Source organism: Pipra filicauda, unplaced genomic scaffold (assembly GCF_003945595.2).
Source record: "Pipra filicauda isolate LSUMZ 115617 unplaced genomic scaffold, ASM394559v2 scaffold37_size4185640_pilon, whole genome shotgun sequence".
Lineage (NCBI taxonomy): Eukaryota > Metazoa > Chordata > Aves > Passeriformes > Pipridae > Pipra > Pipra filicauda.
In genome coordinates this window covers 71,967-86,767 of record NW_024104509.1, presented here as the reverse complement: position 1 = coordinate 86,767, position 14,801 = coordinate 71,967, and the positions used below count along the sequence as shown (strand labels likewise).

At 36.4% G+C, this 14,801-nt stretch overlaps 1 protein-coding gene across 2 annotated transcripts in view; it reads left to right on the top strand.

Annotated features, from left to right (window-relative positions):
• The window catches only part of KIAA0825 (KIAA0825 ortholog), a 196,342-nt gene that overhangs the window by 159,168 nt on the left and 22,373 nt on the right, over positions 1-14,801 (top strand). Inside the window, exon 19 of one of the 2 annotated variants that reach the window (XM_027728962.2) lies at positions 12,671-12,966. The exons of the other annotated variant lie outside the window; for it this stretch is intronic. Coding sequence (XP_027584763.2) covers positions 12,671-12,680 — 10 coding nt within the window. The 3' untranslated portion in view covers positions 12,681-12,966. Of the gene's footprint in view, positions 1-12,670; positions 12,967-14,801 lie in introns of those variants that run through there. 2 annotated transcript variants of the gene reach the window in all.

The window sequence follows — 14,801 nt, the reverse complement described above, 5'->3', positions numbered from 1 at the left end:
GATATACAAGAAAAAACTGAATCCATTTCAATAAATTAATAGGGATGAGAATACCAATCCATCCTTCTTTTCAGAGGTTCACATACATTGTAATGAAATGCATTAGGAGTTTTCTTCACTTGAAATCCAAATGAGACCCATTTTGGCTCACACCCTTGACAGTCTCTATTATAAGCACTGCTGTCTCCTGTTCATGTGTGGGCTTAGTAAAATGCTTCCTTTGTAAGATGCACAGAGACAATATAATGCCATGAAAGACGAAGGTGTCAAAACACAAAAGTTAGAGGCAATCTAATCAATGCCTCCTGATTTAGCCTTTGAAGGCTCTCTTCATTAAAACTCTTTAATTGTGAGGCTTATCTTGAGGTAGAGCTGTTACTTAATATTTTTCTTTGGACAGTCATTTGTACCTTTTAACGTAATTTCAATATTCATTGTTTTGTAAATTGGATGCCTTGTTAGCAATAGTGGTGGTATGAATGACTTGCATTCAAGTGATTGAAGGTAGTAGTGTATAAATGCTTGGTTCTCTCCCTCTGGAGTTTAATGGAGTTTTATTTCTATGTATGTCATTATAAAATACATGGTTTTCATTGTGAGTCTTTTTATTTCTATGTATAGGAATGCAGGTTGCAATATTTTAAAATCATAAAAGAAAGACTTCTAGCTGAATCTTTTTGAACTTTTTAAGATTTTGAGATTCAGTGCAAACATTATAAATTCTATATAAGAGGTGAAAAATGTGATCCCATATTATGTTATTCTAAATAAATTTTGAAAAGGTATGAGATAAAAAAGATGGTACATAGACCTTTTCTTCACAAATGATAATAAAGTTGATAGTGGTTGCTAGAAAGCAACTTCTGGAAATCTGTTGAAAGTGTGTCTGAAAGCAGATAATTTGGAAAATGCTTTTAAAAGAAATACTTTCCACCTGAAAACTGCCAACTTAAAAATAAGGAAAGCCTGTACAAGCCACATGACATATCTTGTTCTTAAAAAATATATATATATGTATTTTCACCCTGTGTGTTGAATCGTACTGTAGTACCAAGTGCATATGCATGTAATGTATGTATGTTATAAAGCAGCAAATGCATTTTCACATTACAGTATTCGATTTTAGTCCTATTAAAATTTTGAAAGATTTATTGGAAAATGAACATTGCATTTTTTAATATCTGTCATAAAACCTACAACTGTTTAATGTCTGGAATATCAAGAAATCTGATATTTCCCTTGGATTAATCAACGATTAAAATAATTTTAACATGTAAAAAACAAAAAGGAAAAAATATAAAGATCATAGAACTCTTTTGCAGAAATCCCTGAAAATGGAAATAGAATTGAGGCAACTTTGACCTGATTTTTAATGGCTAGTGTAGTGAGTACAGCTGCCCTTAGTAATTACTTGTGATAGGTTTTTTTTTGAGTTCCATATGTATAGCAGCTTCAGGCCCGACTACCTCAATTGCTGGCACACAAGCAGATTCTTCCAGGTGCTGAAAATTAAATTTTAATGTATTACTTAAATATTAAGACAATAATAGTTTCAGTAATTTTACTGCTACAGCTGTAGTGCAAAGTATGCCTATACACTATAGAGGTTATTGCATAGTGTACTAGAATGAAAATTACCATTGTCTTTAAATATTTCCAAGGAAGTAAATATTTGATGTAAAGATAAAAACATACATTTGCTACATGGTGTATTTTTAAAATATTGAACACATCTTGACTAATTTATAGGCTAAGATTTTAAAATGCTACATTGTAATTTATATGAATTTATGTTATAAAATGGATGAAAGTTCAAGAAAAGTAAGGAAAAACTTAGTGACCCCTGTGCTGAGGGCTTGAGCAAGACAATTCCAAAAAGCTATAAGCGGATAGTTAGCCTAAAATATGTATTTAATTATGTTGATATATTTTCTGGATTAGAGTTCAGGCATGTAACTTCACTGCGTTTAACCCTATGTCATTGTTTAAGAGAGATATCTAGAGCTAACTGACTGGCTTACACAAACTTTTTACCCCAAGAAAATTAAGGTTATCATAAAAAGGTGAAGTAAGTTGTGGGAAAGTGTAATTACAGTGAACTGAAAATACCATGCAACAAAGTATATTTTTATATTTTCCAAGAATCTTCTGTGATGTCCATCCCTTTTGTTTCTTCATTCCAACAAATTTTAACTATGCTTGGAATAAGCAGCAGTGTCCAAGTTTCAGTGTAGGTTAAGAAGAGTTGGAATGCACTTCTGAGTACTTTTTCCTATTTTGAAACGTAGTAATTGAGTGTAATTGTGTCCTGAAAAAACCTCACTGTTATTCTCCCCAGATTAGCAGTTTACAGAGTTGCCATCTCAATATGGTATCTCCTGTACTTCTGTGGTCTTCCAATAAATATTGCAATTTAGAATCTCTTTAATATGACATCAAAGAATTAATTAATTGATTATTTTCACTATGCGTCATCAGAAATCCGTGGCTTACTGGGGTACCTTCAGCCTGGTACTATACTGTTTTACCCATGAACTTTAATTTTTACTTTTTAAAACCTATGCTGTTTAAAAGGGCCTTAAACAGACTGTGTTGTCAGCAATCTGCACTCAATGTCATTTTATTTCTTTCCTAATTGTGTGAATTCTGGAAGGTTGTTTAAGTGAAATTAAGTTATGGATTTAAGTTCTCCGCTGATCACTCGTTGTGAAGGGTAATTCTTTCAATTCGTTTTGATTATAGTACTGAATATTGATTTAGATTCATTTTAATAGTGAATGGATCTTTTATTCCATTGTAACAAGATTATCACCCCTTCTCTAGTCCAAAGTCCCTCTCACTAAAGCCATTTATCTTTGGATTAGATGATTTTTCTGAAAATAGGATGGTCTATGTAGTGTTAGTACAAGGTCATGTTTAAGGCAAAAGTTACGGCAGCTTTTAAAATACATTCTAGTCTTCACAAAATCATTTTGGAAATAAGTAAATTGCAGTGCTTTTATCTTAATTATGTAGTTGGATTTCAAGATGAATAGTTACATCAATATGTTCTACTATTTTTAATCGTTATGGATATTTTCAGTTGGAAAGTTCAAGAAGGAACTGATTTAAAACAAAACCAATACAAAACTAGAGAAATTAAATCCAGAAAACAGAATCATCACCACACGTCTCATAATCTTTTGCTATCTATAAATCTAAATTTCTCTATCTGTCCGGTGCCTAATATTTTTTTCAAAACAGCTGATCCAGTGTTCTGTACATATTGACTTTATTTTGACTTTTACTATGATTTAAATATCTATATCCACTAAATTAAACCGAATGTTTTTGGTTTCTGAATAGCCTTATTTAATTTAGCATCCACATATTTTTGGTTGGATACACATTGATTTCATTGATACAGAATCAATCCCTAATCTTCCATCCTATTTAAAGTATCTTTCAATTATAATGAACTATTGCTGTTAATAGTTAACATAGCTATATTTTTGAACAGTTCTTTTTGACTGCTGTAAGGTATCTCTTCCCCTACTGAGAGATGCATTTTCTTCTAACTGAGGAGTATCTGACTCAGACTTACAAAATACATATGCAGTCCTATATTCATGAAATAACTTATGGCTTTCTGTGCCTTTTCAGATCCAATCTCATGTGATAGCAATGTTACTGTTTTGTAACATGACAAGATAAATTTACCTGATTTCAAACTAAGATTGTTAAGGACAGTGATGCTATGATGTCCTGGTTCTGGCCAGGACCAGATTAATTTTTGCAGTAGCTGGGAGGCAGCATGGCTAGGACACGGAGGTTATTCTGTACCACCTCGCATCATTGCAGGGGTTCCTTCTGGTGGAGAAAACATGGCTATTGTTTATTATCGAGGAGTTTTTTTCAGTGTGAATCCTTTCTTTTCTTGAACCCTCCATCATTAGTACTGTTGCTGTTACTGTTTGTTTTCTTATCTCATTGCTGTTTCCAGTAAATTGTTCTTATCTAAACCCATCATCTTTACCTAATATGCCTCCAATTCTCCTCTCCATCCTGCCACAGCAGTGATGTGAAGGGGAAAACAAGAGACCAGTGTGGTTTGGAGAGTCTGGGTGGGGACACTGAATTGGGGACTACCGTTCCTTAACCACGACATGTTTATAACGAGGCTTGGGGGGTAATGTGGACCCCTTGGGTTTACCTGGTGGGATGTGTGCCCCAGTCCGATGACACACAGGTCTGCACATCTCTATAGTCAAAATCAAGGCTGCCTCCAGCCTAGTAATGGCTCTGATCATTATCCAGTCAGGTGACTATACCTGCAGTTTGATGAATGCTATTAATGATGAAATAAATTACATTTTCTCTTCTATTTTGTTAACTATTATTAATGTATACATTAACCAAAAATTAGTTGTCTTACTGGATTCTCTCTGATAAGTGATGCTTGGAAAGATCACAAGCTCATGAGCTGTTGCCTCACAGTGCACTATCTTGTGCAAAACATTTTTTTCTGAGATAAAGCAAGCCCTACTTTATAAAAAATGTAGACTCTATAGATGAAAACTATCAACAGACTAGGTATTTCTATGTATAAAAGTTAAAAAGATTAAATTGACCATGCTCAAAAGTATAATGCTTGGAATTTCTAATGCAGGCACCACTTTATTAAATTGAACAAAGTGATTTATCATGTCATTTGTGTCTCTTTTTAAGGGAATAAAATAAAAAATAGCTACATTAGAAATCTGTCTTAAGAACTGAAAATGCATTATCTGAAGTAAATCCAGAGCCCAATTTTGTAATCTCACCATTAGAAGGCAACAAACTGTTGAAGCAGTATGCTTTGCTCTTAAATGGACTTTCACAATGGCCTCGGACTTTGTTTTCCCTTGATTTAATTTGAGACATTCCCAGACTGAAAGTGTGAGTCTAATGAAGACGATGGTCAAATTTCAGTAAGGCTCTGATTTGCTCTTGGGTGACTAGTTGTGACTGAGGTGTTTTTTTTCTTTTTAACATTTGAAGTAGTATAAAAATTGTATTTGAAAATGTAGTACACGTTTAAAATGTACAAAATTCCTTACTTGTAAATTAGCAGAGGAGAGAAGAGTGACAATTTAGAAAATATTGGAAGTGGGTTTTTTGCTTCTTTAACTGAATTTTCCTGAACGCTGAGATATAAAGGACTGACCTCTCAAGATGGAACATGTCTAATTGGAAGTAGCATAAAAGATGATAATATCAATGGATTTCAATGTAGTATAATTATATGTTGAAGCAGAACCCCGGAACTCTATTACTGCACATTGACAGGCAGAATCGTAAAAGCCAAAGTCAGGAACCTAATTTCCAGGGAAAATAATAGTAGGCAGATTAGTACGAAATATGTATTTTAATTACAAGCCATCATAGTCTAACCGTCAACCTCCTTTTTCTTTCCCTTTCCCTTTTTTTTTTCCCCGAACTGGTATTTTTTTTTTTGTTTCCTTGTATTTCAAATGAGGTTTTATAGTTAGAGCTAAAATCATGGCATTCTCAGATTGTAAGGGCCTACAAAACTTATGTTCAACATCTCTCCTTTTTTTGTGCTCAGTAATTAAAAATGGCTGTGGGCATTTTTCACCCTTTGAGGTTTACCAACTGCTATAGCATTTGTAGAATGATTTCTTCACCTGCTTTTCGTGGAATAACCAAATACCGAAGCAGCTTGAAGTATTTTTCAAAAAAAGTTCACCTCTAGGCTTCTCATCTCTAGCACATAGACAGCTTTATCACTATTTCACCATTCAATTAGTTTTGAAATCCTAAAAACAAAAATCATTAGTAAATCTTTTGTCATGGATAAAAAAAAAGAGATTCCTTTTTAGTATTTGTATGTCATAATGCTAGGCCTAGAAAATTAGTCTAATTTATTATTTAAAACACTGGTGGGATTCCTAATTGCATCCATCATTAGATATGACACGTTTAGAACTGAGAACCATATCCAGTGAGAATTTTCCAGTTTGAATTTTAAAATAAAAATATTTTTCAAGAGATCCCTAGCTATCGTTTGTTACTATGGAAACGGCCCTATTTGTCTGAGAGCTCTGCCCGATTGCCAATGGGAGTGCGAGCAGCGTCAACTAAACATACGAATACATCAAAGACAAATTCATATGCTCAATCTGATCAGCTCAATTAATGTAAGAACAGAAGCTGAAGGGGGTTAAAAGAGGGCAGTCATTCAGCATAGATGAAGCCTCTTTTAGCAGAATATATACACTGGCCTTTTGGGGGAGGAATTTAGCACACTGTCAAAAACATTACCAGAAAGGAAAGTACTAGGCCTCCTACACCTAACAGATATGAAGCTGTCAGACAAAGAATAGCACTATTCATTAAATGACACTTATTTTCTCCCACTTTACAAGAATGTAGTGAACAAAACAAGCAGGGGAGCAGCTGAGAGAGACACTTTTTTCTTTTCCTAGTGATGACAGACATGCAGCAATTATGGTGATAACTAAGGAATACTAAACAAGAAACCAGGCTTCATTCTGTTTATCACCTAGAATTTTGTTACTGAATTTGCATGCAACTCATGTTTTGTTTTATTATTTATGTCTAGGACAAATTAGATGCTTTTGTTTTTAACAGGGTGCTTTCAGTTTGGTGAAGAGTGCCACTAAACTATACACATTCTCCAATTCTCCTTGTTAAATGGCCATATCAAGTTGAAGTGCTTTTGTAGTGAGTGAGTTTCAAAGCACAACAAAACTGCTATTTCCAACAGAGAGTAAAAGAGCGTTAGTGTAATGGCAGGTATTGTGTACTATTTCTGCCATACATAATTTAAAAGACAGTTAAAGAAAACCTCTGCTAATTCTCATCTTGACTTGCAGAAAGTAATAGAGCTTTGTTACGTATTTTTAGTGTTGCTATTTACACATTCCTGTGAAGTTTTTAGGTGTTACATAAGTTAGTTTTATAGCAGATTGAAGTAAGCGGGAAGTCCCACAAGGCTACTGCTTTTAAGAATCTCATACTTACGCCAGGAAGATTTGATTTAAGGTCTATTATAAATAGTCTGCTACTTTTATCTGCATGATCATGGCCTGATTGATCCTGACTTTGTAGCCATGTGCTCCATAATATGCTGTCATGCAATGCTGACAGCTGCAATGAAAGAACAATAAATGTGGGGCAGCAGTAATGTAAAGGTCTAGCCAGTCTGTATGAAAACTGATAGCTGCAGTATTGGCTCCTATGGTACCATATGTATCAGCCCCTTTGGGAATTTCTTGGTAAGTGAATTAAAATGGTCTCCTAATACACAGATAGAGGATGGGAGAAGGTCTTGACTTACAAAAACCTGCAGATTGCTAAAACCTTGTGTTAAAGTCAATGAGTAGACATAAACTTACTTCAGAAAAAAAAATATTATGTGTCTGAAAAATGGATGCACAAAAATTGCTGTGCGTATTTATATGCTGATAACATGAGTACTTAATATAGCTAAATTTAATGTGATAGTTTAAAGTTGATAGGACTTTTTTTTCTACCACTCTAACTAAATTTTTTGAGCAACCTTATGATTTTCATTAATTTTTGCATGTGTTAATTATAATGCAGTAAGAAATCTGCATTTTCCAATGTAATTGTAATTACAATGTAATTAAAGTAAAACTCCCTAGTCTTATAACTATTACTCTACTCCAATTCGTGACTTGAACCAATCCTTGATTTTATCTGTATTGTGTATTATTTCAGTATTATTTTCTGTATTATGTATTATTTTAGTATTATGTGACATACTGAATGAAGTTCTTTTCTTTTTCATGTTGTGAACGTATGTATGTGTATGGACACTGTTAAAGTAAAGAAACCAGAAATTTCTGAATATTTTCAGATTTGCTCAGGTTTGCAATGAAGGGCATTGTTGTGGTTTGAGCTGCCCACCCCCCCGGGGGGGGCTGGAAGTGGTTGGTCCCAGGTGAGTTTCCGATGAGGGGCCAGTCAGAGCTGTGTTTCGCCCCTGTGAAATCAGGATATTACAACAGCCGGAAGGAAGTTGTTGGCAGTGACAGAGAGAGAATGGAAGCCATGAGGTGAGAGGAGAGAGGCCTGTGGACCCCTAGTGGGGGGTCAGGCCCTCTTCCCCTCCCTGGCCGGGCTGCGGGGAGCCCAGAACAGTATTATAACTGGACTGGGTGCGTGGCCAAAAGCTAGGGGGGTTATTCCCCCCCACTGCTCAGGAGAGGTGGTGGCGTGGACTTGAGAGGCCAGCCAGGGAGTTGGAGCTAGCTCCCCCCTGGCAGGCAGGCACAGCATTGGAGCCGAGCCAGAGACGGGCCGAGGGGTGGCCCGGGAGCTGCAGAAGCAGTGGAGATTGTGCAGAGCTGGAAGAATTCCAGGCAGAGGAGAGAGACCACAATGGCGGGGGAGGGAGCGACTCTGAGCTGAGACTGAAGCAAAACGGGAGACGGGCCGAGAGGCTCAGAGGGGCCCTACGTGGGTTTGGACAAGGGCAGCCGAAAACTGATGGATGAGGAATGCAGGGGGAGGAATGCCTTCCCTGTAACACGTGGAAGCTGAGGTGATGCAGCAGCTGGCACAGAGAGAAGCCAAACCAAGCAGGCTTTTTCTGGGTAAGGACTTTTGGTGAAAATTATTGGGGTATAAAAACTGAGCAAAACCCAGAAACCCTGCAACCTGGAGAGGAAGAGTGAACATCTTACTCTCTGGGAGGAACCTTCACGAAACAGAGAGAAAGAACTCAAAAGCTGACTCCCTGTAAAATTATGATGGAGACCTGGTAAAGCAAATGTTCCTTTGCAGTCCAGGAAGAGATCTCAGCAGAGGCTGAGGAGCTGGTGGGGGTGCAAAGACCCCTTCCTTGATACCCCAATGAGAGAGAGACTTTAGTTATCGTCCTGAAGGATTTTCTTCTGGATTGATATGGAAGGACCCCAGGAGTGATAGAGATTGTATTAATACTGTGTATTTATTTGCTTTTTAGTTTCTGTAGTATTTATTGTGTTAGTAATAAATTTTGATATAATTTCCCCATGTAAAGTTGTACCTGTCTGAAAACTTCTCTTCTATATTGAGGCAAATTGTGGGGGAGCTTAGAAATTGGATTTTTGGGGTGAAACCCCCACAAACATGTAAGTTGAACTATGAGCTGAGGTATTTAGTACACTCAGTTGTAGCACTATTATTCTGTAATGCTCTTGTATTCTTAAAATGCAAAAGCTTCTGTAATACATTAATTATTAATTATTACTCTTATTCTAGAAGAAAAATTTAGACTGTGATAATCTGCATTTAGACAGGAGCAAGAAACAAATTTTCTAGTGTTTCTGTTTAGCCACTTATTTTTTATACTGTTCCCTATAATATGGAGAAGCTCAGAATGTTTTCAGAAAATCACAGTTCAAAGCAGAAGGCAGTGTTTTGAATTTCTGTGTTGTGCACAAGAAGAAAATTGGTGTAGGATGATTGAAATTTATAGTAGACCAAGAAAATATTTTGTTACACCTAAGATGTAATGACAGAAACTTAATTTTTGCACACTGGAGGTCACCCTTGATACTCCAAATTTTTTAATATTTTTCTAACTAAAACAACAAAAAAAAGCAAGCAGCATGTGTATCTTTTAATATGCATGCTAAGCTTTTCAAAATGCTTCCAGCAATAAAAGCAATAAAACAAGTACATGTTCATTATTGTGTTAGCTCTTTAATTGTTTAAGCAGTAGGTAGTATATGTATAGATCTTTGCAAAAACTTTTTGGGGTGTGTCTTTGTCTAAATTCTTGCGAGGATTCTATAGTCTGCATTGCAACCTCTGCTGCAAGCATCTTTTTTTATCGCTCTCCAGGAAAGTTAGTTCAGGGTTTGTTTAGAAGCTGGTTCTAGCACAGCTACCTAAATTGCGATTACCTTGCTAGATTACCTTGAGGACCGATCCACAGCTGTATAGAAGTATTATATTACCATCAAAATAACTGTTATGCCCTTAGATAAGTACAATTAAATGTTCTTTTCAGCTGATGAGCAACCATGTAAGTTTTACTGTTGATTAGCATAAGAACAGAGCCAGAAGGTCTTGTGAAAATCTGTCCACTGTAGCCGTGTGCTGGTTTAAAGGTAAACCGGCAGGGGAAATGAACCCAACTCAAAGAGATTATAAATCAGAATAACAATTTAATAAAAATAATACAATAAATACAATTACACAGACAAACAATTGTTTTTAACCCACAAAAACCAGATGTATAACCCAGCACCCTGGGGCATGAACAGAGTGGTGTTCATTGGGCCCCCCTCCCTGTGCTGCGCCCCACGTGGTCCCCCGAGTCCAAAATGTAAAAGGAGAGGGAAAACCTGTTGATGAGAGTGCTGGCTGTAGTCCTGTCGAGGGTGGTGATCACGGTCCTGTTGGGAGTGCTGGTGCAGTCTGATCGAGAGTGGTGATTGCTGTCTGGTTGTGAGTGGTAGTCGCAGTCCGGTCGAGAGTGGTGGTCTCAGCCTGGTTGATAGTGGTGGTCGCAGTCCAGTCCAAGTTCTGGTCCTTCTCTGGATCCCACGAGAGGTACCGGAAGTCCCAAGACTCCAAGATTATATATCCTCAGGTTCAGGCAGGAATGCCCAGTACCTGCCTCAGGGCGGGGAGTTCCACAATGGGTGTGAGGACAGGAGCATCCTCCTATCTCACAGGCCTCTTAACACCCAGCTTATAGCCTGAGGGGTCAGGTGTGCTCTGGGCAGCTGCTGCAAATGGCCTATTGATAACAGTTTCTGGGAAATGGCATGGAAAGGGTATAGAATACACAGTTTGGGTTACACCCACACAGTGATGAGCTGGTCCCAGCTGTTCTAACTAGGACAAGACGTAGGAATCTCAAAGGAGAAGTTTAAAATTAAGTCAGTGTCCTTATATTTTCAGTCTTTTCCATGTCAGAAATCCTTCTGATAGATCAGGATGCAATTGGCATGTTCTTCAGGCTGCAGAAAGGCAATGTCTTAAGCTAAGAATCTACATTCTACTGGAGTTGAACCAAAAAGAAAAAAAAAAAGGCAAAATATTCTCTTTTTTCAGTCATATGAGAGGTTTCTCACAGAAAAATCTAAAATCATTGGAAGTCCATCTTACTCATTTCTAGCAAATCTAATACAAATATTTCCTACTAAAACATTGAGTAGTATGTTCCATTAGAGGAGATACAACACTTAACAAGTATTAACTCACATAATCCTGTAAAACTCTGTGAAATTATTCAGTATTATGTGGCACTTTAGAAAGAGAGGCGCCCAAATTCAGGCTAAGATGTAGTCAGATTCCTCCACAATCTGACTTTGCAACCTGTTAGCTGAAAGTAAATATATAGTACAAGATGGGAAACTTGCCTGGCCATACAACATAGCAGCTGATTTACTGAATCAGAATTTGTCTACCTGGTACCAGTATCTTGTCTCTGACAAAAGCTCATTCCAGTGACTTCAGAGGAAGCTGTGATAGATTTTCTAATAAGCTAATTGTGATTTAACCATTGTGATGTTCAAGATTACGATGCAAGTTTTGAAGTTTACTGACCTGTTCATGTTCAGGAAGCCATCTGTGGCTCTCCAAGTTCTTTTTGATACCTAGAATTAATTTTTCAGGGAAAAATTATTGTCATAATAAAAGATATTTTGCAAATGTATTGATAGTTAATACTGGGAAATACACTTTACTGGAAAATCTTGTGATTTTTAAATATAATCATCTAAGTTTTGGTTTCATTGTTAGGAGACACTAAGTTGCCTTGCATTCCCCCAAAATATCAGATTTGATTGGATGCATTTAAAGAATTAAATGCTCTTTCCTACCCTAGCAATTTAGTAGCTCCCCCAATGCCTATAGTGTGATGGCTCCTCTGAGTGCTGTGTAGCACCATTTCTCTCCAGGGTTTTTAAATCTCAGAGAGAACAGACTATAGTCTCTACCGACTTTTCCTGGGTTTCTGGAAGGGTTAACCAGAAACAAAATATTCACTGTTCGTTTGTCACATCCAAACCCATAAAAGTCTGTGTGAAGGGACGTCTCTAGGAGATGACTATCCCACTTTTGTGCTCTTACTACTGGGTGAATCCTAGATGGGATCGTCACTTGGAAGGCCACATAGAGAAAAGCATGCCAAGGGATCAAAGTCCACCCAAAATATTGATTTGCTCTTTATTTGCAAAAGTTGAAGCCGTTACTTTAAACCATGCTGCCTAAAAATCTACATAGGAGTGCAGAACACGAATTTCCCCATATATTGGGTAATTATTATAGCAGTAAAGGCCTTCCCGATCCCGTTACCCTCTACTGTGTATTTCAAACTGTATTTCTTACGTGACTTGCCAAAATGCAATTTCTGCTGTATGGTCCTGCATCTTACAGTTTCTGAAACAATTATTTGAAAGTTTGAATTGTGTTTTCTCATCACAGCACTTTTCTCTGACAAATTAAGGTAGTGTTTTACTACTTATTTAATCTTGTTGCTTATGGATAGCAGTGCTAAACTCTAAAGATCTAGCTTATGTATTAAGAGTCATGGAATCAGAGAATTGTTCAGGTTGGAAAAGACCTTTAAGATTATTAGGTTCAACCCTTAAACCAGCATTGCCAAGTCCATCACTAAACCATGTCCCTACACATCTTCTAGGTATCACTAGGAATGGTCACTGAACCACTTTCCTGAGTAGCAAATCTGAATCCTTCCTGAGAAGTGAGCTTCAAGTCTCAAATACATACCCGGAATCCTGGAGCCACCAGTATCCAGGAGGAAAAAACATCACTGCTGGACAGAACGACAAGGACAGAATAGTCTGAAGTAACTCAGGAAAATAATGTGCCCAGCCCCCGTCAACACACTTAGCCAGGAGCTAGAAAGTAGAAGAAACCTGGAGTTGTAGCAGAGACCTCAAGAGTACAACAAAATGACTTTATTTAAAACTTGTAATCCATAACCTGTAACTGTCAGTATGCAAGCAGTATAAGGAAAATGTTGTCTTTTTTTTCCCATTCTGCTAAGTCACTGCAATTTGGTTAGTCTTCAGTAAAATATGATTTTTTAGTCCAGGATAAAATTGATCCCGATTATTAGCTGATGTGCTGCTGTAAATGTGGCTGCGCTAACAAGGTAAAATTTTACTAGGAGTTTATTCTCTTGGGATGGAACAATAACGTCACAATTCTGAAAGAGGCCTGTAAATGTTGTGTAATATTAGCATCATCAATTAGTAGAAGATGCCTTTCCAGTAGTTTTACCTAAACTGATAATGAAGAGGTGGAAGATAGAAGGAGAATTTGTATTAACTGAGGAACAAGAATGCAGTTTTCCCCACAGTACCTCAAACAAGGACTTTTTTTAATATTCTAGCATCATGCTTTCTAACTACCAATTAAAGCAGTCCAGTCCATTTCCTTTGCAAAACCAAGTAGTGACCCAGCATAGGTATTCACAGTTCAAACTGTTTCTTCACAAGAGTCCTAGGCTGTCGAGGTTTTTTTTTCTTGACTTAAACAAACATAAAGTCCCATAACAGAATGCTTCCTGAAAGTGAGAATTCATGAGCTCTGTAGAAATGTATGAATTTAAGTAATCTAGTAGTAAAATTTTTAATCCATAATTTCTTTAAAACAGCATAGTTATTGACAACACGAAATGTGATGTCGTATCTAAAATCAGAGTGAAATCTGTAAGAAGTTAAATAAACTGACATACAGTTCATATGTGTTCTCACTCAGAAGAGACAACAGATATAAACAATTGATAAAAATTAGACAAGTGGAGGAACCACTAGTGTAACCATAGTATTTGAAAACAATTCAGAGTTAAATTGTAGATTTCCAGAAAAAGCATACAGAATATTTATAGTCTGTGACCATATCATCTCTCATCCTGAAAAAGCTTCTGAGATGCTCATCATATCTTTATAAATAAGAATCATTGCATCCCTGGAAAATAATCAGAATCTTGTAATTAGATCAATATCAGTTTTGGGGCTTTATGATAATGAAGAGAAATAAAAATTTAAGGGATGTGTTGTGTGTTTTTTATGTTACTTGTCCTTTTATGATACATAGCACATTAAAAAGCCATGGATGACATCAAATCCATTTTAACTTGTTCTGAGTTCTCTCTGCATGCTAACATGAAAAGCCCTTTGCAAATATTTGTGTTATTTTCAGTCTTTATATTCCACAAATTAAATTAAATTTTCCTTGGTGATTAATTGTCATAATTGGAAGTAAAAATTATGTGAGTAGACAATAATTCTCTTACAATAGAATGGCACTAGACAATGAATTTAACATGTGAGAAACTTCAGTAATAAATTGCAGATGTTGAAATAAAGTTTTCCTGAATGAAGAAGGTCACAAGGAGGAGATAACAGAAATGTTTAATAGTGGTGGAAGTGAATTTACTTATTACCCAGTCTCTGTGGTGTTATTAGACACATGAAAATACAAAGAAATTAAATATGAAGAAAAATTCACCATCATTGTGTATTGGGTTTGACAGCTAGTTGCATCAAAGATGTTTTACTGATAGTTTAAATCAATATGTGAATAAACCAGTTGTACAGATAACATTTAGGTTAATTTGACTCTCAGTTTCATAGTACGTGTATTCTCAGTAGTTGAGGATTAAATTAATTTTTCACATTATTTTGTTCCTTATCTGGAACACATGACTGCAGAAATGAAATACGTAAAGAAAAGTTAAGCCACTACAGTTTGGTTCTTCATAGTAACAGTTTTTTCTTTCTCTGAGTGATTCTAGTGTTGGA